Source organism: Piliocolobus tephrosceles, chromosome 6 (assembly GCF_002776525.5).
Source record: "Piliocolobus tephrosceles isolate RC106 chromosome 6, ASM277652v3, whole genome shotgun sequence".
Taxonomy (NCBI): domain Eukaryota; kingdom Metazoa; phylum Chordata; class Mammalia; order Primates; family Cercopithecidae; genus Piliocolobus; species Piliocolobus tephrosceles.
The window spans coordinates 129,644,286-129,670,309 of NC_045439.1; the positions used below are offsets into that span (position 1 = coordinate 129,644,286).

The window sequence follows — 26,024 nt, forward strand, 5'->3', positions numbered from 1 at the left end:
GCTGGAGTGCAGTGGCACGATATCAGTTCACTGCAACCTCTGCCTCCTGGGTTCAAGCGATTCTCCTGCCTCACCCTCCTGAGTAGCTGGGACTACAGGCACGCGCCACCAAGCCCAGCTAATTTTTGCATTTTTAGTAGAGATGGGGTTTCACCATGTTGGCCAAGATGGTTTCGATCTCTTGACCTCATGATCCGCCCGCCTTGGCCTCCCAAAGTGCTGGGATTACAGGCGTGAGCCACCGCGCCCGGCCAGGCCTCAGGTTCTGATGATGTCTTCAGCCCTTGCAGCTTCCTCCGCCTGGCACGCTCTTCCCCAGCGTCTCCATCTGGCTCACTCCCGCCTGTCCACAGACGTCACCTGCATCCCCTTGGCAAACACGGCTGTCAGACGTGCCTCTCTTGTGTTCCCTCCTAGATAGGTGCTGCTGTGCGCATTTGCCTCTTGGGTGGGAACTGTGACTCTCTTCTTGGCCCCTTGCCACTTCGTGAGCTCCTTGAGGGCAAAGTCCAGGCCACGGAAGACCCTGGAAGTAGACCCCAAGGATTGGGTTTTCAGGGACTCCTGGTGCCCCGCCCCGCCCCATTAACTGAGGCAAGTCCACCTGCCGCTTTCCGCAGGAGCTCTCCAAGCTGGGCCTGGGGAATGACACAGTGGTGCAGCTGCGGACTCTGGAGCTGCCTGTAGATTACAGAGAGGCTAAGCGGAGGGTCACCAGAATCTGGGAAGATCATCAGCCACAAGTAAATGATGGCGGGAGGCAGTGGGGCATGGGGCTGGCGATGTGGTGGAGCTGGAGCCTGAGACCCCCAGGCCCTGGTTCTAGGGTTGATGGTTGAGGGGCACCCCATCCCCAGGCCCCACCAGTCCTGCAAGGTCCCAGCTGATTGTGTAAGGTTCTGGGTCTGTTTGTAAAAGTTTAAGCCAAAATATGTAGTAGGTCTTAATAGAAAATCTGGAGAGAAAGGAGGAGGAAAAGAAATGGAAGTATTATTCCCAGCCAGGACTCAAAAATAGTTTCCACCTAAGGTAGAGGCCCTTGGGTTGGGCCCCATCCACACCCATGAGGGGCAGGTAGGTTTGAAGGTGGGCATGAGGCAAGGACCTCTGTGCCCAGGGAACGACTGGGAGGGTGGGCAACCTGGGGGAGGCCCATCTTCATAGCACCCAGCCCATTTTATCTGGACATAATTACTGTATAAAAAACAGGTACACCCTCACCGCCCCCCCCCCCAAAAATATTCCCCAAACAAGGACCAGATGATGAGGTTAATAAAACATACACTATCAAGGCTGGGCACGGTGGCTTTCGCCTGTAATCCCAGCACTTTGGGAGGCCGAAGCAGGTGGATCACAAGGTCAGGAGACCAAGACCATCCTGGCTAACATGGTGAAACCCCGTCTCTACTAAAAATACAAAAAAAATTAGCTGGGCATGGTGGCGGGTGCCTGTAGTCCCAGCTACTCGGGAGGCTGAGGCAGGAGAATGGCGTGAACCCGGGAGGTGGAGCTTGCAGTGAGCCAAGATAGTGCCACTGCACTCCAGCCTGGGCGACAAAGCAAGACTCCGTCTCGAAAAAAATAAAACAAAACAAAAAATGGCTATCAAGCCATTCAGACAGTGCCCCAGATGTTTTGATAAAATACTTGTGCAGCTATTTTTCAAAAAGGAAAAATAATCAGCTTTAATAAATTCTAAGATTTCACTGGACTGCTACTAACTCCCTTTACTAAGTTTCATTTTTAAAAAACATGCAGGAGGTGGGCGTGGTGACTCACGCCTGTAATCCCAGCACTTTGGGAGGCTGAGGCGGGCGGATCACTTGAGGTCAGGAGTTTGAGACCAGCCTGGCCAAGATAGTGAAACCCTGTCTCTACTACAAATACAAAAATTAGCTGGGTGTGGTGGTGCACCTGTAGTCCCAGCTACTTGGGAGGCTGAGGCAGGAGAATCACTTGAACCCAGGAGGCGGAGGTTGCAATGAGCTGAGTTGGTGCCATTGCACTCCACCCTGGGTTATAGAGCCAGACTCTGTCTCACAAAAATAAAAATAAATAAATACATAAATAAAACAAAATAAAATGATGCAGGATTCCACCAAAACACGAAGCCTCTGCTGTGGTAGCCTCACCACTTACCAGCTTGCCTCTCCTCCCTCCAACCCTCCCCCTACAAAAAGAGAATACATTGCCCTGTAAGAATAATTTGAAGTAAAAAGTATTTAAATGTAAATGCAGCATGAGTTTGTATTCAGCCAAAAGAATCCAGCTATTTTTCTTTCCAGCCATATTAATTAGGAGACACTGGTGGGGGATCCTGGGGTTTCCAGTGGATTTGGGGTTTGAGATGTTTTGCATGGAGCCGGGCTCTCTAAAGGAGTGGTCCTTCCGCACATTCGGTGAGCAGGGTGGGTGTCATTTTCCTGGGGTCTCTCTGCTGTTGCCTGTTCACACAGCTCGTCGTGCATGTGGGCATGGACACCTCCGCCAAGGCGATCATTCTGGAACAGTCCGGCAAGAACCAAGGCTACCGGGACGCCGACATCCGGGGCTTCCGGCCGGAGGGCGGCGTGTGCCTACCTGGCGGCCCAGACATGCTGGAGTCAGGGGTCTGCATGAAGGCAGTCTGCAAGCACGTAGCTGTGGAGGATGTCGAGGTGATATTTTCTCGAGATGCAGGCAGGTATGCTCCGTGGGTGTTAGGCCTCTGAGCAGGTAGGAGAGAAGCAATGGCCTTCGGCATCCCCCCGGCCTCCAAGAAGCCATCCTGTGCCGTCCAGCTGGCCACTTGGCCATGCGGCGCTGCCCCCAGATCGCCCCTCTTTGCTGCGTGCAGGTCAGCACAGTTGCTAACACCTTGCCTGGGGGCTCGTTTGTGAGACCTCCCTGTGGAAACATGGTCTTTGGTGTGTGGATCTAGGAGAAGAGATGGGAAGGCGGACTTCAAGAGCCACTAACATTTCGTGAATGTTTTCTAATTTTGACTTTTGAGGTGACCGAAGTTGTGAGTTAACTATGTTGATGTAGCCCCAGATAAAGATTGATTTACCTTTGTTTCTCCAAACTCTGATCCCCAGTAGGTGGTATCCCCTTTCCCCAAGGAATGAATGAGTAAGTGACTCAAGAAGACATGAATGACAGGGATTCACTGGGATGCAGGTGTTATGGACTGGTTTGTGGAATATCTGACCCCTTTCTGTCTTGGTCACTTGCTGGTCATGAGATCATGAGGCCAACAGCCAGCTCTCCCCACCTCATCCCTGGCACCATGTTCTTTCTGAGGTGAAACAACACAACTTAAGTCTCCCTTGGGTGTCAGTCCTCCCTCCTCAGGCTTTGTGGGTGTTGCATTGCCACTTCTGCTTATGTTTCACTAAGGTTAGAGGCTGGTCCAAGAATTAATGTGGCATTTCCTGTGGTTGCAGATACGTCTGTGATTATACCTATTACCTCTCTCTGCATCATGGAAAGGGCTGTGCGGCACTCATTCATGTCCCTCCACTATCGCGTGGGCTCCCGGCCAGCCTGCTGGGAAGAGCCTTGCAAGTCATCATCCAGGAAATGCTGGAAGAGCGTGGGAAAGCCCGAGTGCAAAGCCCGGTTCAAAGAAAACTCAACCATGGTGCTACCAGCCAAAGGGAACTGACCCGGGCATTGCTCCTTTAGAGAAGATTAAACGTTTCAATCCTGTGTGTAGCATTCAGCTGTGCATTGAGAAACTTTTTCAAAAATTGCTTGTAAAACAAAGAGGGGGAAAAACTTTTTGTGATTTTGTTAGCCCAACAAAATCACAAAGGGCTATTTTATTGTCGGGAGAAAGAACACTCTGAAAGGTGGACATTTCACGGGATGAACTAGCTTCAGTTATGGTTTTCATGACAATAAAATGAAATCCGAGTCATCTGTTTTCTTCTAAAAATCTACACAGTGGGTCTATGTGATCCTGCCCAGACTACGGGGACTACAGACCTGTTTCGGAGAGGCTTACAGAAGCATAGAGACAGCCACTGCTCCAGGGGCCCCATTCCTTGCCTTTGAGCTTGTGTGTCCAGGTCCTGGGTAGCCTTGAAGCCACTGAGGCTCTACTGTATGATTTCTCTGTCTCTGTGTTTGCCTCTTTTATTACTTACTCATTTTAATAATTTTCGAGCTTACAGTTTGATAGTATACAGTACATTTACTTGTTGCACAACCGTTACCACCATCCATCTCCTGAACTTTCTCCTCATCCCAAACCAAAATTCTGTACCTGTTAACGCCCTATTCCTTCTTCCTCCCAGCCCCTGGCGCCCACCATTCCACCCTCCATCCCTATGAATCTGACTCTAGGTAGCTCACATGAGGGAGTCATGCAGCACTGGTCCTTTCGCATCTGGCTTATTTCAGCCTCATGTCCTCCAGGTTCACCCATGTTGTAGCATGGGACAGGATTTCATTCTGTTGAAGGCTGAATAATATTCCAGTGTAGGTATCGACCACATTTTGTTTATCCGTTCATCTTGAGATGAACGCTTATGTTCCTTGCCCCTTTTGGTTGTTGCAAATCATGCTGCTTCAAACACTGGTGTGCAAATACGTGTCCGAGTCCTTGCTTTCAGGTAAACATCCAGAGGTGAATTCCTGGATTCAATGCTAATTCTGTGTTTAATTTTTTAAGGAACTGCCGTTTTGTTTTGCACAGCAGCTGCACCATTTTGTAGTCATACTGGTAGTGTTTGGTCCCAAAGCACAGGTTACTAGCTGGACTTAGCTTCTCTCCATGGTGTCATTCCTTTTTAAAAACAGAATCTCCTTTCTGTTTCATCTTTTGTTTTGCTTTTATGACACAGCGCTGGGTCTTGTGCCAGGCTTCTCCCAGCAAGATTCTACCTGTTCAGTGTTTTCTAGGGGCAGCTTTCCGTTGGGAGTCCTATTGGTAACATTGCTTTTTTTTTTTTTTTTTTTGGAGGAAGTGAGCGAAGATAGGTAAGCTCTGGGAAATTTCTTGTTGGTGTGATTACAGCTACCATTTTTCACTTGACTAAATTTAAAAAATTCATCATTTAGTGTTCAGATTCATTCACTATTAAGAAAAGCATTTGCAGCTTCCTAACAAAGGAACCAGGCCAGGCATGGTGGCTCAAAACTATAATCCCAGCACTTTGGGAGGCCGAGGTGGGTGGATCACTTGAGGTCAGGAGTTTGAGACCAGCCAGACCAACATGTGAAACCCAGTCTCTACTAAAATTACAAAAAAAATTAGCCGGGTGTGGTGGCGGGTGCCTATAATCTCAGCTACTCGGGAGGCCGAGGCAGGGGAATCGCTTGAACCCAGGAGGCAGAGGTTGCAGTGAGCCGAGATTGCACTATTGCACTCCAGCCTGGTCAACAAGAGCAAAACTCCGTCACACACACACACACACACACACACACACACACACACACACACACGAAAAACCTAAGAAGACAAAAAAACCAAAGGAACCAGTCAAGGCCGCCAGCACACTTTTTGCATTTGGAGTGGCCTTTAGAGGACTCCCTTGGCAAGTATACCTGGATCATTTGCTAGAAAACTGATCAAAGCCCGCATGTTGGGGGATGGGGGAGGTGGTGCTGGGTGGTGTGTACAGGTCTGGCTGCATGGTTGGTAATGTGGAGATCTGCTTGTGCTATGGGCAGTTCTGTCCCAGGACACTGTCAAGCAAGGGGCCCCCAGGACTGGGCTCCAGTGTTATATTTCAGACTCCTTGGCAGCATGCCACAACATTTTAAAAATTTTTAGATATTATCCAATTGGGAGGCCCAGAGCTCCCTCTTCATGAACTTCCCCATCATTTCCCCCACTGTGGCCTCTGAAGTTCTCCAGGGAGAACCCCAGAAGGCTCATTCACATCCTGGGCTGTGTACTTCGCCCACCATCCCTTGTCAGTATGCACACAGCCTGCTTAGTTCTGGCAGTGCTGAAGGCAGTTTGAGAACCACAGCAGAAAACGCTGAGTCCTGGGTTGGTCATTTAATAGTTGGCGGGGAGGTGGGAAGGGGGGTCTTGAGCATGCTTGTATGTTTGCTCATCTGTAAGAGTAATTAAAATCCTTTCTTTGCAGGGTGATTGTGAACTTCTGGTGAGAGAATGAATGTGAAGGTCTTTTAGTAACATTAGAACACAACAAAAATCGCCCACCTGGACTTGGGGAGGGTAAATGAAGAAACAGCTCTTGAGGGCTTGCAGTCTTAAGAAATGGCACAGAGGGAAAAGTTCTAACGCTTCTAAAGACCCAGCACCTTCATCTTTAGACATTGCTGCTCCTTCTGGCTGGGCAGGCCAAGTGCAGACTGCACTGTGGCAACCTGCACGTGCAGCACCAACCTGCCCAGGGCAGAGGGAGGCCCTGTTAGGCTTTCCAGCCTCAGAATTGAGACCTCCTTGTCATCAGTCACCTAATGAAGATCCCCTGAGTGCCAGGCACTCGGTGACAAGAGTGAGCAGTAACCCTGAAGCAATGCAAAATTTGAGAGTACCCTCTTTTTTTTGAGACGGAGTCTCACTCTGTCACCCAGGCTGGAGTACAGTGGCACGATCTTGGCTCACTGCAACTTCTGCCTCCCAAGTTCAAGCGATTCTCCTGCCTTAGCCTCCCAAGTAGCTGGAATTACAGGCAGCTGCCACCACGTCCCGCTAATTTTTTGTATTTTTAGTAGAGATGGGGTTTCACCATGTTAGTCAGGCTGGTCTGGAACTCCTGAGCTCATGTGATCCAGCCGCCTCAGCCTCCCAAAGTGCTGGGATTACACGCGTAAGCCACCGCACCCCGCAGGGAGTCCCCTTTCAGAAAGACCTTTTGCTTTTAGGTGCAAACACTTCTGAGGCTCAACAGGTCTGAAGTAACCATGGTCTTTGGTTTACTTCTCCTACCTACACATAGCTAGGCAGCTTTTCTTCTACTAGCCTGATTTTGTTATTTTCCCATGATAAAGTTGAGGGAAATGACCAGCTTCTCCTCCTGATGTGTCTATGAATCCCTAGTCTGATTCTAGAACATTCGCACCTTGCCATACACAGCCATTTCCCCTGACAAAAATGATATTTACATTGTAGCGTCCCTGGGGGCAGACAGAGATCACTAAGCAGCAGCTAGAAAGTAAGACTTTGGAGCTCCTCCAGTGAGCCGCATCCTGTGTGTGGCCCACTGGGTTCTCACCAGCATCCCCTGAGGCGGGCATGTCAGCTGTGAAAGACCAAAAAGCACATGGGAAATGTGAAGAACTGAAGTCCTCTGCCCTGGAGTCATGCAGATCAGACTTGCCTTGGCCTGACTGTTGTTAGTGGAAGGTATAGGAAAAAAGTCCACAAATCAGTCAGAACTGTAGTACAGATTTCCGTAATTTATGCATTCAAATTTCTTTCCAGATGATTTAATGGAGTGAGAAATAGAATAGCTTCCCTGTCGTCTTCACGAGCAATTTGCATGCTGAGAAAGCTCAGCTGTCAGAGAAGAGGCAATACTTTTGTGAAGAATGCTTCCAGGCAACATGCGTGAACACACGTGCCCCACGTAGCTCAGCTTCCCTGCCACCAAAGTGTGGTGATGCTTCCAGGAGGGACAAAACAAAACCAGAGACAGAAATGCATACAGAATTCTTTTATTTAACTTAAACCATGTAGTACTTTACTAGAAAAAAGCAGAGTAAGAGAAACTAACGTTGCCTTAGCTTCAGCCATTCAAAATAGACAGTTTCTTTTTTTCCATAAGGTAAAGAATCCAGAGTATATCGCAATAACAGGAATAAATTCTTACAACAGAATATACAAAAACATTTTGAAATTTTTTTCATCTACTGATTTTTTATATAAACAGGTTTTTTTTTTTTTTAGGAATAATTTATACACAGAAAGTCATTTTATGTAACAAATTGGCCATGTTATTACTTTTTTTTTTTTTACTTTTTTAAAAAAACTTTTTTTAAACAAGAAAACTCAGAAAATGCATTATTTGCGGTGCATCCATTCCATCCCGCCTTCTGGTTTGATTTTTTTTATCCCAGATAAAGGGATACCCAGAGGTAGACAAACTCTGGCAAACCTCTCACCTCAACCTCACTGGCTTAGAAAGCAGACAGGTGTTTTTGCCAGGCGTCTCTTCCACCTGCGGATGTGTGTATGCAACGCCAAGCATCCAAAGGAAAAGTTGAAAACAACCCAAATAGTTTCCGGGTCTTTCTCCCATGTAGTGCAAAAACCCAGGTGTTTCTCACAACAGAGATACTGTGGAGTTGGGGAGACATGGCCAACAATCCACTGGAGTTAGAGGAAGTGGAGTCAAACTTTAGAACAAATTTTTGTGTATGCTGTAGTTTTTATTAAAAAGAATTGTTTTCTGTATTGGAGATATGTGTCTTCGGGATTCTGCCTTCAAAAAGCATTAATCATGATACGAGGCATGTAAGGAAATAGCCTGTGTGCCCCAGAGCTGTCATCTTTTATGTGATCACTGTGTATGCTGTAATCATCATGAAAACCATTGGCTGTGCAGTCAAGTCTTCCCATGTCCACGGCACTGCGTGACAATGACGGCAGCCAGACCAACCAAACCAGATGCTGAACGGTGCCATGCACTGCTGGGCTCCAACACCTTTGCTGTTTCCATGGCCAATGAGGTTCTTGCCATCTGTTAAAGTAGCTACACTCCAAAGGGAAATGACCAGTAAAAAATGATCCCCTTCCCAACCAGAGGGGTCTGGAAGACCAAGATACTGAAGATACAGAACTACTTTTTAAATCATCATTCCTTTGTTATAAACTAGGGCACAAAGCATGGGGGGAAAAGAGGGTGAACCACGGCTGGGGTCAGGGAAAAATCCTTTTTTGGCATATTGTAAAGCTAGCTAGTAAACAGGTGTCCTAAAAAAAAAATGGATCACAAACACACATTTGCACACACAGAGAAAAAAAGTGTCTTTAAATTATTTTCGGCAATTATAAACTACAAACATTTTATAAAATTATTCTATGTTCTTACAAAAATGCAATGAAACATTTAATTAGTTCTTGTAAACCAGATCTTCGTCAACTGACTACCCGTAATCTACTGGACTTAAGAGCCCTATTGAAAACGCTAATGAGTGACTAGTTAAAACAATGTTGACCAGAAAGATGCGGACACACACACGTGGACATACAAATGAGTGATTATGTTGTTGCAGAAACAAAATAAAACCCTAAAGTCATGCCCCAGAACTGACAACTGACGAGTGCGATGTAGTTCGTGTTCTTGAACAATTCGCCTTAACTCCGAGATCAGTTTCCAGAGTAGGATGTTAGGCTTCTTTGTTGAAACCAAATGCCCATGGATGACTGCTGAGCCTTGATATGGTCTGATAGCTTCAGAAACCAACAATTTCAAAACATTGCCCACATTTCTTCCAAGCCCTGCACCCAGCTGCTCGTAACTCTTCTCTGTGCCAGGATCCCTGTGACAATGGCTCCGTACCTACCACCTGGTCATTCCACCATCAAGGAGCGCTCACTTCTCCAAATGACGCAACCAGTCATCTAAGATGAAGGCCAAAAATGAAACCCTCTGACCTGTCCAAGGTCTGTATCTTCAGCATCTCTGGCAACAGAGGTTCAGTCTAAATAACATCCCCTCTTTAAGTTCTCATTTGTACCACCAACTACTTCAGAGTGAAGAAAGTGTCTTTCATCACTGGTTCTTAAGGAGTGGATCTCTGGTCCACATCTCCCAATGCTGCTTAGCCCAGGAAATGAAAAGACAGCTAACAACACAGAGTAACATTAACGAAAAGAACAAACCCCAAACTTTAAATGCATAACTGGGACTGCTGGAATGGGCCAAGGCATACCATGGCGGGTCACTGTCACCAGGAGGGTGCCTATGTTTTAGAAGGGAGTGGCCACCAACACTGGCCACCCTGGAAGGACCCAATGTGACAGCTAAGGACACTAGACAAGCATCCTAGCCTTCTGATCTCAGTGTGATCTTGCCACAGAGCCACTGTGGCCATTCGGCCACCACCCTGCAGAGGTGGACTGCTGTGGGAGAGGCTTCGGTGGAACAAACTGGCCTAGAATCTGGTGCCACAGAATAGTTGGCTCATAAATCTTTTATCCTAAAGCAGCCCTATTTGCACCGAGCATCTTGTCATTTGGTAGTTCCACAGTGACTGCTCTTCTATTTTACGAAGCCACTTCTCCTACCACTGAAATGTGGTTCCGCATGTTAAGAAACAGGCCAGAAGGAGAGGCCAGGTCGGCCACGAACATGGTCTTCCATCTTCTGAGGAGGAGGCTCGTTCCAACGGTATGTCAAACGTCATGACATCCAACGGTATGTCAAACGAAGGAGACCTGGGGTGGTCTGGGTCTCACACAGCTCAAGTTCAACAATGTCTCCAGTACACACCAGCTCCTGCTGCCTCAGGGAAGGGCTGTGTGGGAGAATGTCTTAATGCTCACATCAATTCCATGATGTGCCTCAGTGGTTCACGTGACTTCAAGCAGTGTGAGCTGCTGGCAGAAGGAGGTTGCATGGAAAATGCCACAACTCAGCTTAAGATTATTTGGACACAAAAGAGAAAAATCAAGAGGCGGAGAAATCAGCGTGAAGTTAGGCTAGAACTGTGGATAGATGATGCCTTGGTATAGTCAAGGTGGGTGGGTTGGTCCAGTAAAATGACTGCACCATCACACAAGCCAAGTTTTCTCTTTTATTGAAGTGTTTCTGAAGCATTTGTTATGATGGGCACTGCACTGCTAGTGTTTTCTACTTAAAGAAAAGCTACCTACATAAGACAAAAACAAAATGACATCAATAACTTGGACAGTTTAAACAAAACCCTTATAACCAGCTGATTGATCTGTAGAAATCCAGTTGTGGAAACCGGTAGGTATGTGCAAAAGAGAGGAGAGGCCATTATTCCAAGGGGTCACCTACAGTGTGGAAGAAGAAAACCCTGATCAAACAGTATTTCTCAATGACCTTAAGATCCCCGGGGTCTTGGGAGAGATGGGTCACGTTCTGGCAGCAGGAAAAAGGCTCCTGAGCGCATTCACTTAGTACTGGAATTGCAAAGGAACCATCCACACTTGGGGAAAGCTGCCCGCCACGTTTCCCAGCTAAATCATCAGTGCCTGTAAGAGCAGCTGCTGGAAGAGGGGAGCGAGCTGTCTGTCCTGTGAGCAGCAGGACCAGGGACAGACGGAGGTACAGCCCTGGCAGGAGGTGAGACACCACGGAGGCTCGGCGCCGACCACTGGCCTTTCCAGCCCGAAGGTTTGGTACGTCTCTGTCTACCCCTAAGGGAGGAGGAGGTGAGGGAGAAGTTGAGAGGGCAGCCTGGAGGGGGAGGGGACTCTGCTCCTGCGTGTGTTCTATCAGGGACTGGCTGTGAGGTTAGGAGCCTCTGCATTCTGGAGCACAGGCTGGGCAGACCTTACCCTCCAGCTGCACCTTTGTGCTGAATGAATGCAGCAGCCATGGCCGCATGGCCCTGCCTCGGTGCAAGCCTCCTCCCGGGATGCAGGAGCAGCAGCAAAGGGAGCAAACCCAATAACCCAATATGTCTTTACCCAGGAGATTCTCACAGAGACTATGCTGCCTGGACACCTTCCTGTCCTCAGAACCTGAGGAACAATTGCTCTCTTAAGGATGAAATGTGTTCGATCTGCATGGAAGCAGTTTGTTCCAAAGACAACCAGCGAGGGACAGCCTGGTGGCCCCCCGAAAGTGTGCTCTGGTGCCCTCCTTGGCCTCACAAGGCCACTGGCTAGGAGAGGAGGAAAAATCTAACACCTTGGTGGAAACCAAGATAGAAAAAAAAAAAAAGAATAAAAGCAACACAAAACGAGACATCTCAGAAAAAGGCAAGCTGTCTGAAATAAGCAGAGAGGTGAGTCAGTGTTGCTTTGACCCCGGAATACAGCCTGGCTTCTCCCTGCATCACCTGGGTGTGGAGCCTGTGGCGTGGATGAGGTTACCAGTATCAACGGCCTATTGTCAGGTGCTGAGAAATGTGAGATGTATTCTTTTGTCTATATACACATATAAAAAATAAGAGTGAGGTAGATAAATGTTTGGGGGGAAAAAAACCCAAAAAATCAGAAACTGTCCCATCACTTATACACACACACACACCCCACACACATACACACACCCTTTCCTTGAAATTTAAATTCATAATGGGGCTTCTCTACAGTGACTGAAACTGGCATCACAAAATAAATTAAAAGAAAACTCCTACATATAATACCTTCTTTTTTCTTTTTTAAAAGGGAACACACTATGGGACAGAGGCTAGAGAAAGCAGTGAGACAAACTGCTGACAAGCAAAGAAGCGCTACAGACTTTTTTTTGTGTTTAATCTTCAGTCACAACTAGCAATCACTGTATCCCAGTTTTGTTCTTACTCCTAAACATTTCCATCCCAGAAGCAACTCTTGTGCTGTCATCTCTCTGGTGAGAAGGGCTAAAAACAAAACAAGACCCCTGGGCCCCAAGGACCTGGATTCCTGGCCGAGGGAAAGAGGGCCAGCACCACAGCCCCGGTCACCTGGCAGGGAACAAAGGGGCTCTTGGGCCACTGTGGCGTCTGTGCTGCCCCGACCTGGCGCTCCAGCTGGCACAGCCCTGAGGATGCCGCCCTGGGCCAACCTGGATCCCAGGGTCCCACTCCCCGCCAGTGTGAAGGAGGTCCCTTGGGATGTTCTGGTTCCAAAGACAGGTCGGTCGGTCTGGTGAGGGTAGTGGCGAGGGCCACAGCAGGGCCTGCCGGACCATGCTCTGCTGCTCCCTTGGACTCAGCAGCTGTTTTTCATGGGATGGAAAGATTAAATAGCCATTAAAAAAAATAGTAATCCAAATGCCTAGTGTCTGCAGTTAACACTGCTGTTGTACCCAAGAATTAAAAAAATATATATATGTGTGTCACAACCTAAACAAAGGCAAGGGAAAGACAGGGTGAGGCTTCTCAACCACGGTGAGTGGAAACACTGAACAAAGACGTGTGAAGTATTTAACCTTTGTTTTTCTGACCTGAGTTTGTATCATGTCTTGCACTGTAACAGACTCCAATGCTGTGAGGGCGGGCTGGGGAGAGGAGCACGGCCCTCTCAGGACGGGTGCCCGGCCTTCTTTCCGCCTCGTGCCCTCACCAGCCTCGTGCCCACAGAGCCTACGGGTTAGAAGACAACTAAAGGGGCAGGTGGGAGCAGGGAGGGGGGATGAATTTATAAAAAGGCATCAAACAGTTCATGGCAAATTATGTCGTAGAAGTATCAATTACCGGGAAAAGAGGAAGAAAGTCACGCACTCTAGTACAAAGCATAAGAAGTTTCTTGGAGTGAGCAGAAAGGGGAGAGGGTGGACCTGAAGGTTTTCATAGATTAAATCCACAAAGATCAAGAACAAAAAAAATAGCAGCTTTTTTTTTTTTTTCTGTACAGACGTATAGATGAATATCTGAACCGTAAAAAAGTTATAAAAGTGACATTAAAGACGATGTGTATGCAAATGTTTCATGGTCTAACATAGAACTGTAAGACCCATGAAGAAGTCCTAGGAACAGAGAAATGTCAACAAAGCTTAGAATGCTTGAATCCATTGACTGTTTTTCTTCTTACTGCTGTTGTGGTGTTTGAATTTCTTTCCTTGCAAACCTGCATCAACAGTTGGGCTGAGTCCCTGGAAACCCCTTCCCATCTGTGTCCTTGGGGGTGGGCGAGGGAGCTGGGGCTGGGAGAGAAGCAGGCATGGGGCCCCTTGACTCAAAGCCTGTCCACCAGGCTGCTTCAGGGCCCATGGCCACCAGATTCTTGGGGGTGGGGGGGGGGTGGGGAGGCAGGGCAGGGAAGCCAGTTTAGCTTCTCCCCACCTTCACTGAGAGAAAGTCCCATTGTGTCCAGTTCCCCCAAATAATAACCTAGTCAGAAGCAATGAGACCTGTGTGCATGTGGCCTTGAGAAGCACAGCAGGGGCAGTCAGACGGACGGAGCGTGTCTCTCAAATGGAGCAACCAGATGCCACGCTCACCCATGCCTCCAGACACAAGGAATCAGCGCAGGGACGGTGAGGGAGAAAGTTCAGGATTTTGGCAAAATTAGGCAGCGTTAAAATGGTAACAGCCTTGGATGAACGATGGCCCTTTGTAAATTTCATGTCCCTAGAAAGGTGAAAGATAAAGGTAAAAATTTCCATCTCCATGTGTTTTTTTTGTAATGACCTACGGTGTCGGGCGGGTGTGTATAGGGGTTGGATGGGGCCACAGGGACAGCCACTTCCTCCAACTGATAAAAAGGGCTTCCCAGCTGGACTTACGGCAATTATTTTTCCATTATGAAGCAGAGAGAAAGAGAAAAGTGAGAGAGAGTGAGAGAAAGGGAGGGAGAGAGGATGAGGAAGGACAGGGACAGAGTGAGGAGACTGGTTCTCAAGTGCTCTGTTGCTATTAAGTGTTGTCATTAAGGTTCTTAAAGGCCCATGTCAGTTAAGGGTTTGGGTAGGGAATAAAAAGCTGCTTGCATATTGAAAAAAGGAACATCCCAAATGTGTTTACTGCAGAGAAGCTGTCTCCCGCGGGCAGCAATGGCAGTTCTGAAGATCCACTGAGGTACAGGAGGCTTGTGAATAGATTGTTAAAACTTTCTCTCTCCCCCCACCCCGCTGAGCGTGCACACACGTTACTGTTTGCACAGATTCAGGATCCAAGGATCAGCAGGTCGAAGACTGGGGCAGCGGCAAGGCCCGCTCGTTCTTGCGGCCACCGTTCATGTGTGCGTAAGGCTGTCTCTCATCGAAGCTGGCGCGGAGGACCAGCACTCCAGGGCCGGGGCCGTTCTCGGCCTTGTGTCCTGAGTGTCTGTCGGGCAGTGGCAGGGAGGCCGAGGAGGCCGAGGGGTCCAGGGGGACGCTCTCCATGTTCTCTGGCTCCAGGTCCAGCTCCTCTGGCTCGGGCAGCTTGTTCTCCTCGCTGTAGTAGAAGGAGACCTCCCGGAAGCCAGGCTCCATCTCGTCTTTGATACTGCTGATGATCTCCAGGAAGGAAGGCCTCATCTTGGGGTTGTACTGCCAGCACATGCGCATCAATTCAAACCTGCAGCCAAGACACATGGAAGGGGGGTCCAAACTGGGAGGGCGCATGTGGCCAAGAGGCTTCATGGGCCGCCTGCAGTGGTTTCCCGCCTGTAAGCATATGGTGGGAGCACTGAATACAACCCCACTGTCCCTCTCCGTCCCTGGCTTTCTGCCTGGATGGCCCAAGTGGCCTTCAGAGTCTCCTGTTTTACCTCGTATGGTTCCATTCACTTCACCCAGAACCACCACAATACAAAACCCAAACTCTCCTTTCCCAAGAAGCACTAATCTAGGTCCACACTGTCCATCGTTACAGGTATTATTTATGGTGTCAGTGCTAAGAAATAAAAATAAGCAGTTTTCTATCTGAGACATCTCATGCAGCCACTGCTGAAACATCTTTTCCAGAATTAGAAAGCAGGAAACCCCCAGTTTCTAAGAAGGCTGATGAGTGACCGCAGCTTCCCCAACAGTGCTCTCTCTCCAGGTCCCACCTGTTATTTCTAAGCTTCCTCCTGGTGCAGGGCTACCCCTGGCAGAGGACCAAAGGAAGAAGGCACCATGAGGCCAGGCTTGCAACACGAAGAAATGCACACTCCGAGTGTGCTGTCTCCATCTAGCACCTGCTTGCTCCAGCCCTGCACAGGCAAGCCCCAGCTGATGAGCCAGGCTATTCTGGACCAAACAAGAGGCCCAGTGTAGACCCGAAGCCAGATTCCAATGAGCCAGCAAGGAGAGCCCTGGGCACGAGTCCACTCCACAAGCAAGGACAGGCAGAACAGGATGACGCTTGTGCTGTGTCTTGGTCGCATCGGCTGGGCTCCGACAGCACCTGGGCTGCAAATATGTGAGGCCCTCAGAGTCGTACGGGACAAAGGAAGTCTTGCCAGCTGTGGCCAGGGCCCCCTACAAAAACAGTCAGTCGCACGCGGACAAGGAAAGCCGGCTGCCCTGACCCAGGAAAGGCCCGGGCTTTGACAAGCTTCCAGAACACAGAAAGACCCAGGTAAACAGACTTTTGGGGCAAAAAGGTACAGCCATCCAGGCTGGCCATAGTTCTGAGGAGTGACTGCCAACAGCCCTCTCTTACGTGAGCGTGAAACCAAAGTGCCTTCCTTTCCACCTCTGTTCTCACCAGGAAGCTCTCCTCTTTGTTTTAAAATTCTTCCTAAAGAGATGCTTTTCCATAAAAGTGGCCACATAGAACTCTCCACATCTAGGAAACTCAAAGCACCCAATGGCATCTAGCCTCCTGTTAGGCCGGCTGCTTAACCACAGACCACCTGCCCATGTCTGGCTTTCAGGGAAAATTCCAAGGGGAGGCCCGTGATGTAAGTAAGATAAGCCACTCAGCCTGGAAGCTGGCCTTCCAAGAGAAGGGCTCTTATGGCCACCTGGCAGCTTCCTTCAGATGGAGACGGTGCAACCTTGAGGGAGGGTGGGCCTAGGTGTGAGGGAGAGCCATCCAGAATCCACTAGAATTCAGCGTTCTGGAGCCTGGGGGCCTGCGTCTCCACAGGGTCTAACCCGGGGCTACCCACCTCTGCACATCAGCTGCACTGGCATGGGCCATGCTCCCTCATTTCCATGTGGGCTGCAGCTGCTTTCCAGCTACAACTACCAGCTGAGGACATTAGGACAGAGACCATGGCCTGCAAGTCTAAAAATGCTTATTTACCACGTGGCCCTTTACAGAAGGAAGGTTGTGGGTTCCTGTTCTGGGGGTAAAGGAATCAGACAAAATATGAAGCACCCCACAGTATGCTTCTTAGATATGGAGAGTTCCATGTAGCCACTTTTCCGGAAAAGCATCTCTTTAGCCACAATTTTAAGTCTACCCCACAGTAGAATGCCGTGTGCACACTAGGTGCCAGGCAGTGAGGCAGTTATGTGTGTGAACTGAGGAAGTCCTCACGAGTTTGTGAAGCAGGTGCTACTGACTATAATATACACCCATGTTACAGACCGGGGAACAGAAGCACTCAGACATTAAATAATTTGTCCAAGGTTACGAAATTCACGAGGGTGGAGCTGGGATGGAGTTCTCTGTGCAACAGGATGACTACAACTTTGATTGCCAACGACCCTGGAAAAAGGAATTTTCTCTTATCTAAGTAAGAGTAACCCTGGGCCCACCAGGAGACCCTCCCTTGCCTGTCCAAGGGACAGTCACAGATGTCACAGGGATGTGGTTTGCATTGATAAAAACTGGCAGCTTGATGACAAATAAGCCTGCCTTTCCATACTCCCCATCACTTCCTAAGAAAAACGATGGGGGTTAAAAAAATTAAAATGAGCCATAATGACATGAAATGCATCTCCATATGGCTGGGATGTGAACTCCTCTCTGGCTGACTTACCCCTGGGCAGAAGCGTACCCGGGCCAAGAGCATGAGATGTGCTTGGCTTTGTGCCCTGTGGCTGGGGACTGAGGAGGTGTCACTGGAGGGGCAGCGAGGCAGTGACATCAGCACAAACAAGCCATGTGATGCTTCTTTTAAACCATTCCACAGTAACAACCCTTCTAGTGCTGCCCAAAAAAGGAAGTCTTTTTTGCTCTGTGGGATTCAAGACCTTGTTTACTATTTCCACACATACAAAAAATCTCCATTAGACTCTAGAAGGATGTGTGAGCTGATAAAACTCATCTTTTAAAAAGCACTGTTTTTTTTTCCCCATGGGTCAGCTCTGGCGGGTCTGGAGCCATCCTTCTCGAATGCTCTCCCCTTTGGGGGACACGTACCTGGCCCTTCTCCTGGAACAGGGACAAGACACAAATGGAATTCCTGCCCTGCTGGGAAGCAGCCTCCTGGGGGCCAGCTGTGCCCCCTGGAGGCTGGGTGATGGTCAGCAGGATGAGCACACGGAGGTGCCTCTGTATTCCCATTCCACTCTTGGCCCTGATGTCCTGAACTGGACAGGCTGTGACCTGTGTGGGATGTCAGCAGGCCACAAGGCACCCGCACATTCCTGCATGCTGCCGGGAATCAGCACGAACCCAGCCTGGTGCCGACGCTCACCGGATTCCCAGAGGACCTGCAGGGCTGAATGTGTCTCTCTCCTGGCAGCCCTCAACAGTGAGGGTTGTCTTAGGAACCACGCCTCAGCCAGGAGGACATGGGGCCAGTGTGCCTCCGTGAGCTCACTGGGAATAATTGAGCAGGAGCGCCCCTCCTGCCTGTTTGGATCCCACTCAAGCACTTGATTCCCGCAGAACCAAACCAGGATTCCAGCAATGGGAAAAACTGTTTTGGAAAACTACAAAAAAAATCAGATTTCACTAAGTTTGTTTCAGACTCATCTACTAGTTGATAATGCTCCAGGTTAAAAGTTCAGATTTCCTGCAGACCGAAGACATCTCTGGCAAGAGTCCAGACACGTGGAGCCGTGGAAGTGTTACCAGCAGAACAAATGGCTTCCTAGCCCAAGTTTTCCATGGCTGCGTTCACTCCTCTGCCCCAGCCCTTATCCCAGAGCATCAGAGCCGGGACCTTTTACGTCACTACGTTTCATGAAAGCCAGGGCCACTCCTGGCTCATCTGTGACCTCAGCGTCAGCATGCACCCAGAGGGGCTTAACAACATCTGTGGCATAAATACTGAGATCTGGGCTGAAATAAGGCTGAGGATGGGCTTTGTCATCAATCTAAAGTACAGACCCAACAGGGAACCACAACCCAAATCTGATGCCGTGGTACTTGCTGAGTTAATTCACACTGAGTCATGGCATTGAGACTCAGACCTCAACACCCCGTTGCTTGGGGACCATGGAGTCCTTCCTCTAAAGCCGGAACACTCGGTGACACTGAGGGGTGAGAATCTGGCTACTTCCTGATGGTGAGCTCCAGTTCACCTGCAGCCACTGAGCTCCTTCAGCCCCCCAGTGTCGCCAGGTAGTGCCTATTCAGATCTCAGAACCACACAACTCACACACTTTCTCAACTGGGACCTGGCAGAGGTTTCAGGGCAACTCGCAAGGGCTCACAGACTCTCCTCTCTGGGATAAACAGAGGCCATTCTTTCATGTCTTGTAACAACAGAACTCCCAACCCAGAACCCCCCTTTCTCACGTAAGCTCATCAGTAAACTCAGAATGACAACATGGACACTCCCTATGAAACCAAATTGCCTCCTTTCATTCTACTCTTTTCTTGGAAGGGAGAAAAATTCTCGATGGCAAAGCGGAAATGCCTCCTGAAGTAAACATTTAATGTCAGAGTAACCGCTTTGAATAAATTTCCTTGTCACTCTATGCTGGGAACAGGAAGTGCCCTGCGTTTCCCATGGCAGGTAGGCTGCATCCCAGGCAGCTTACTTTAATATTAAGACCCCAGTTACCTGGAGGTGGACCAAGTAAGAATCCCACAAGTCTCTTGTAGATAAACGTTTACCCGAGTCAAAGAGAAAGCACAAAACAACACACTCTCCCTCACCCACCCCAAATCACAGAAGCAAAACTCACACCTGCTTTCATGGGCTGTTTCTAAGCTCGCTAAAATACCACCAGTTCTAATATTAGCCGAGATTCTGGCACTGTACCTTTATGCAAATTCAGTGGTTGTCAGCTCTCATACTCCATGGCTTATATTCAGACTCAAAAGCATGATTTTTCTTATAATGGCTGACAAAAAAACAGTGGCTGTACTACCCAGAGTGTGGAGCAGATGGTCACCTGTGAGGGGCACTGGGGGGTGTGTGTGTGTGTGTGTGTGCGCTGGTGGGGAGCAGGGGAGTAGCCAGGCTCCTGGATCCCCAGTGGTCCTCTCCCTTGTGTCCTGGAGCTCACATCCCCATGTGATTGACTCCCACATGGTGTAACCTGAAGGAGAAGGTAGGAGCTTCAGAGTGTGACTTCTGAGATCTGGTCAGAAAGGACGTCGTGCCTTCTGCTCAGGTCCTGGATCTTTTACTCTAGGGCACAGCAGGCAAACTATGTACCTGTGGGTAAAATCTGGCCTGTTGCCTAGTTTTCCAAGGTCTATGGCCTAAGAATGATTTTCATGTAAATGGCTAAAAGAAATTCAAAATAAGAATATTTTGTGACAACACAAGAGATTATGTGGAATTCAAATTTCAGTATGCAAAAATAAAATTGTATTGGAACACAGCCACACTAGCTTATATGACACCTCCAGCTGTGTTTGCTCCACAATGGCAGAGTCAAGTAGTCACAGTCGAGGTTGTATGGGCCCACACAGTCAAAAATATTTTTTAGCCGGCCTTTTAGAGAAAGAGTGTGCTGAACTCTGCTCTAAGAGAAGCCATCCTGAGACACTCGGGCAGTGCTATGGAGAGGCCATTGTAGAACAGAGTGGTTCATGCAGGGCATACTACCTATGCAGCAACACCTTGCAAGTGGGTCTGCCTGCCCCAGGCAAGCTGTCAGATGACTGCAGCCCCAGCGGACAGCTGGGCTGCAACCGTGAGAAGGGCTCCAAGCCAGAGCCAGCTGGCTATGCCGCTCCTGCATTCCTCACCTTCAGAAACCTCTGAGAGATAATACATGTTTACTGTTGCTCTCAACTAGTAGGTTTTGGGTAGTTTGTTATACTGCGATAAAAAACTAACACAGAAGGAGAGAAGAAGAATTTCTATACCGGGCAAGAAAAGGTACTAAGTGGTCTTTCGAGTCTCTTCCAAGTTTGGATTGTGGAGTTCTGAAGAGGCCGTGCTGGCAAGTTTGCTTGATGAGGGCTCCAGGAAACCCAGTGCTTCTGCATCTGTAGGTGCCACCCTCAGAGAAGAGGAGCCTCCCATCAGTGGCACAGGCCCAGGGCACCAGCCAACTGTCTGGTTCTGGCCCTGCCTCGACAGGACAATGGGGACCCTGACATGTGCTAGGGGCGAGGGTGATGCCTTCACTCTGGCTTTCCCTGGCATCCTTCCTGCAGCCACCTTTCTGAATTCCACACAAAGTGTCCATTGCCTGGGATACACTTTAGCTGAACCTATGTTCAGAAGCAGCAGCAGCTAATTGAGCATGACGCCCAGCCAACATACTCCCAAAGCACAGGGGTGTGTGTCTAGTCTTCCCCACCCCATGCCCTCCAGAGGCCGGCCATTTACAAGGAGCTTAGGGATTCGGTATTTGTAGCAACACTCAAAGTGCTTTGAAACAAAAATAGCACCTTGATTGTTTGATAAGGACAATGATTTCTGAGACTATGGAATTCTAAGATGCCCCCCAAGATTGCTGTCCCTGGTGTAAATATCCCATATAATCCCCTCACTTGAGTATGGGTGGGACTTGTCAACATGAGAGGATACTTCACTCCTCTAATTAGGCTTCTAATCAGTTGACTGAATCACTTAAAAGGGAGAGATTATCTCGGGTAGATCTGACCTACTCAGGTAAAAAACCAGTAGAAGCAGTAGAGAGCGATCCTCTTATCAGTCTTGAAAAAATAGACTGCTGTTATGAGAGGGCCTACGGAGGGTGTATATGGCAAGGACTGTGAGTGGCCTTGGCCTCCAGAATTGAAAGCAGTACCCAGTTGACAGGTGCCAAGAATATGGGGACCTCAGTCCTGCAACTGCAGAACCCTGAGGTGCCTTAAAATGGCCCTGAGCCTCAGGTGAGACTGCAGCCTCATTGACATCTTGATTTCTGCCTCCTGCTACTCTGAGCTGAGAGCAACACCTGCATCTGGATTCCTGGCCCACGTTGTACGGGACCAAATGAGCAAAGCTTTTGTGGCTGCTGGAGCCCTCATTCCCTCCTGTCCACCTGACACATGTCTGGTTCGTATTTATCATCCCGCCACTGTGAACCCAGCCTGAGTCTGTGCTGGCTCCAGGTGGGAGGATGGGTGAGAGATAGGAGCTGGGTGCCTTCATGCAGACATAACAGCCCAGTAATTCCTCAGGATCCTTTCCAAAGTGAAGCCAGGCCTGTCCTGAAAAGCATTTCTGGAAATCTCCTGAATTGGTCTTGAGATACTAGTGGGAGCCTACCTTCATGTTCACCTATGGAGATCCAGAACAATCTCTGAAGCCTGCCTTAAAGTGCATGTCAAAAGCAAGGTCATTGTTCCCAACCTATACCTGTTGTGCACCTGACGACTGAACCAGAACACCTTCACCCCCTCCTCAAACTCGTTCCAGGAAAGACAAAGAGGCCTCCCTGCTCCAGTAGCTCTGACCTCCACTGAGCCACCAACAGCACCATCCATGGACACAGAGTAAGTCCTCCACCAAAGTGGGGCTTCTCCAGGGAGTGCTGAGTAGTGAGGCCTCACAACCACCATGAGGCATCACAAACTCTCTCTCGTCATCTGACAAAACTTAGGAATAAAAGCTGCAAAGTGTTTTTTCAAAATAAGTGGGGTTGCCAGGTGCGATGGCTCATGCCTATAATCCCAGCATTTTGGAAGGCTGAGACAGGCAGATCATCTGAGGTCAGGAGTTCGAGACCAGCCTGGCCAATATGGTGAAACCCCACCTCCACTAAAAATTAGCTGGGCGTGGTGGTGGGTGCCTGTAATCCTAGCTATTTGAGAGGTTGAGGCAGGAGAATTGCTTGAACCTGGAAGGCAGAGGTTGCAGCAAGCCAAGATCACGCCAATGCACTCCAGCCTGGGCGACAGAGCGAGACTCCATCTCAAAAAAAAAAAAAAAAGTGCAATGAGAAGACAAATTCACCAGTGCTTCACAGGGATGTCAGTTCACACACACTCCAGGTCCACACTGGTCAGTGGATGAAGCTCTGGAGAGCATGTTACTTGCATGGTTTATGACTTCTGTGAACACTTAACAGAGAAGACATGTGCGGCAGCGTTCAGAAGACACTAAGCTGACCCTACATGGCGCATGCTGGAGTCCTGACCATGCAGCTCTGTGTACACTCACTGCAGCAGTTCTCTCAGGCCTGCCAGAGGTGGGGCGGGGGGCTCTTGAATTTGACTTCAGAGTAGTAAGTGTTGTGTTGTTGCCCTCTTTAAAAAGAAACAAAACCTTACATGGAGAGGATGAGTAAGGATGGATTCCTCTGGCCAAACATTTCAGAGACATTTGGCCTGAGAAACTATAGTGCGAACTGCAAATCAGAACGAAAGCATTAAGGAATATAGGGTAGAATTAAGGTACCCATGGAAAGGCACAGGTCTACCAACCAAACTCAGCTCCTTCCATGAGGACGAACCTTTCCTCAGCTGTGCCTGGCCAGAGAGGCGAAGGACCAAAGAGAATGGCTTTAATCTAATCTCCTGTGACCCAGGAAAACAGGCATTTGAGAGGAGAAATCAGAAGAGCACTGAGGGGGCCCAGGAAGTACGTACAGCATGTCGGGGCAGTTGTCTGGCTTGTCCAGAAGGCCGCCCTCCATGACGAAGCGAAGGACTTGCTCGTTGGACAAGCCCTGGTAGGGCTGCTCGGCCAGTGTGGCGATCTCCCAGAGGACAACCCCGAAGGACCTACAGGGAGAAAAAAGCTGTGAGGAGCTTGGAAAGGGATGGAGTGAACCATGCTGCCCCTTACTTTCCAGCACTTCTTACATCCTGAGCAGAGAAACTGTCCTTACTATGGTGACAGTGATTGTCAGACAGCAAGCCAGGCCCTGGGCTAAGTGTAGGACATCATCCTCCCTTTGTTGCTGCTAATGTTACCTAGAGACTAAATTCAGCCCTGGTGGTAGAGCTAATGAAGGTGATGGTGAGGGCACTTTCAGCATCCCTTGCATGGTCAGGAAGCCCCTGATCTGTGCTTTGAACGCAGAGTGTACTGGGTTAGTCATCTACCTAGTCCCAGCCATTTACCTGGCAATGCAGTACCTCCCAAACCGGCTTTAACCCAAAATGAATGACATTCTTGTCCAAGCCCCAGCATGGACATTGACTTGGTAGCCTCGAATGAGGCCTGGGACGGCCAAGCTTTACCAAGCTTCTCAAGTGATTTTTATAATCAGACAATTTTGGAAACCTCTACCCAAGTGGTTCTCACTGCTGGCTGCACAGGAGGATCTCCTGGGGAGGTTTTTAAACAGAGGCCTGGACACCCAATAGAAACTCTGATTTGATTGGTCTCAGGTGAGGGCCTGGGTCCTGGAATGTATAGGGATCTTGAGGTCCAGTCGGGCCAAGGGAGAAGACAACTCCTGCTGCTCCCCCACCTCCAACAGAGCTGGGGAGCTGCTGGCCTGGAGGGACTCTGTGTCATAGGTGGGGGGACCACGGTGGGCTGCACTGGCTGGTAGGGGGTATCATGGAGGAAGAATCCTTAAGCAAAGAAGTTGGCTGAGGAATAACTTTGTAGTGAGCAATTCTGCCATGCATGCAGCTTTGTCAGTTTAAAAGATCAAACTACTGTAAACAAATTAAAACAGATAGTACACGTACACAAATTTCAGACAGAATGTTAAACAAGACAATGCTGAAATCTGCAAAACAAACGTGCCCTCCCAGGGCAAATCTCCATAATTCACAAATTCTTCCTGGCCTGTGTGCCTTTCCACGTGGTTCCCTTTGGTGGAGTAAAGTAGGCTACTCATCAGCAAGTAGGGGCAGGGATTCTAACTGGACCTGTCCTGGGCTACAGGTGCTGGTCAACCCTCATGGAAGAACCTGGGGCAGGAGATTTTCCACCAAGAGTTCTTGGGACCTTGACCTTGTCCCCAAGTCCACAGGGCCCCTGACTGTATGAGAATGTTTTATTCACTGCTTCAGCTACTTTTGTTGAATCAAAAATTTTTGTACAAATTGATACTAAAAGTAGATGCTAGACAGAAATAGAATCTTAGCAATCAGAGGACAGACCAACCCAAGGTCCTTTTTAACTGCAAGTGACCAAGAAATGCTGTCATCTTCAGGTTGTACAAGAGACCCAGAGGCCAAAGCGCAGCCTAGAGAGGCCTGGGCCCAGGGGAGAAGGGGCTCTCCCTCAGCTTTTGCAGGAAGCTCTGCCTTCTGCAACCAGCCCAGTCATACGGGCAGCATGCTTCAGATGCCAGTGGCAGTAGGAGCCACACATCTGAAATGCAGCTTGGTACAAGAAATGACTAGCTCTCCAACAACAAAAAATTAAAAATAAAATAAAAAAGAAGAAATGACTAGCTCTCTGCTTTTGCTGACTGCAGGCTGGTCTGGGAAATGGCCTGAGGATGTGGCTCCCTCCCAGGCCCACTTCTCCTCTTGCCCCACGTGCCTTTCCTGGCTGTGTCACTGGCTTGCAGGCAGCCAATTCTCACGGCATGGCTCCCACCTTGGCCCTCACAGCCCAACTGCTCCATTCCAAGTTTCCAGTTACTGGGCTACCCACAAACTCAGTGCGTCTCACACTGAGCTCTGATTTGTGCCCTGTTCTTCCCCGGCTTCCCTGCAGCTGATGCCCATTCCACCTGAGCAGTCTGCCTGCTGTCACCCATGCCCTCAGCATCCTCGGAGTCCCACTGTGACCTGTCCACCCAGGCTCACATCTGTCCAAGGTCTGGCACCCTCCTTCAGTCCCCCAGAGCTCCCTCAGTGTGCAGGATCCTCCTTGCCTGGCCCACCACACCCCTCTCTTCTTTGGTTACAGCGTCTTGCTCAACGTAGCCGTATTCTCCGGCTAACAAGAACTTCTTCAAGCACAGCTCTAATCACCCTCCGGTTCAGAAACCTTAACAAGGCTTAAAGAGTTAGTCCAGAATCCCTAACACAACAGCTGAGGCCTGGCTTGATCTCTCTGCAGCCTAAGTCTCCCAAGGAAACCCCCCAACCCCACCTGCAGCAGGTGCTCCCTACTGCCATGCCTGCCCAGTATTCTCACTGCCAGGATTCCCCCCACCCCGCCCTGCCCCGCTTCCTAGTGCTCCTTTTGTGACAATCCATACTTAGGGTGCCTACACAACTTCATCTCTTCTGTGAAGGCTTCTGCAACCCCAAACTGTCAGAATTGCTTCCTCTTCTCCACAAGACTATCCTTCAAGGACCATGACATCATCATCATCATCATCATCATCATCATCATCATCATCATCATCATCATC

The 26,024-nt window shown here is 49.1% G+C and overlaps 2 protein-coding genes across 5 annotated transcripts in view; one reads left to right on the plus strand and one right to left on the minus strand.

Moving 5' to 3' along the window:
• The window catches only part of PGPEP1L (pyroglutamyl-peptidase I like), a 65,869-nt gene extending 61,968 nt beyond the window's left edge, over positions 1–3,901 (plus strand). The window contains 4 exon segments of the mRNA XM_023220905.1: positions 621–743; positions 2,457–2,683; positions 3,426–3,573; positions 3,575–3,901. Coding sequence (XP_023076673.1) covers positions 2,475–2,683; positions 3,426–3,573; positions 3,575–3,646 — 429 coding nt within the window. The 5' untranslated portion in view covers positions 621–743; positions 2,457–2,474 and the 3' untranslated portion in view covers positions 3,647–3,901.
• Positions 3,902–7,604: 3,703 nt separating this feature from the next.
• IGF1R (insulin like growth factor 1 receptor) overlaps positions 7,605–26,024 on the minus strand; it is a 316,842-nt gene continuing 298,422 nt past the window's right edge. For 2 of the 4 annotated variants that reach the window (XM_023220873.2, XM_023220872.1), the window contains exons 19-20: positions 23,341–23,475; positions 14,703–15,084 (exon numbers count right to left, since the gene is read on the minus strand). In XM_023220873.2, the coding sequence (XP_023076641.1) occupies positions 14,703–15,084; positions 23,341–23,475 (517 nt within the window). Of the gene's footprint in view, positions 15,085–23,340; positions 23,476–26,024 lie in introns of all 4 variants that reach the window. The other 2 variants (XM_023220870.1, XM_023220871.1) reach the window with 2 other exon arrangements.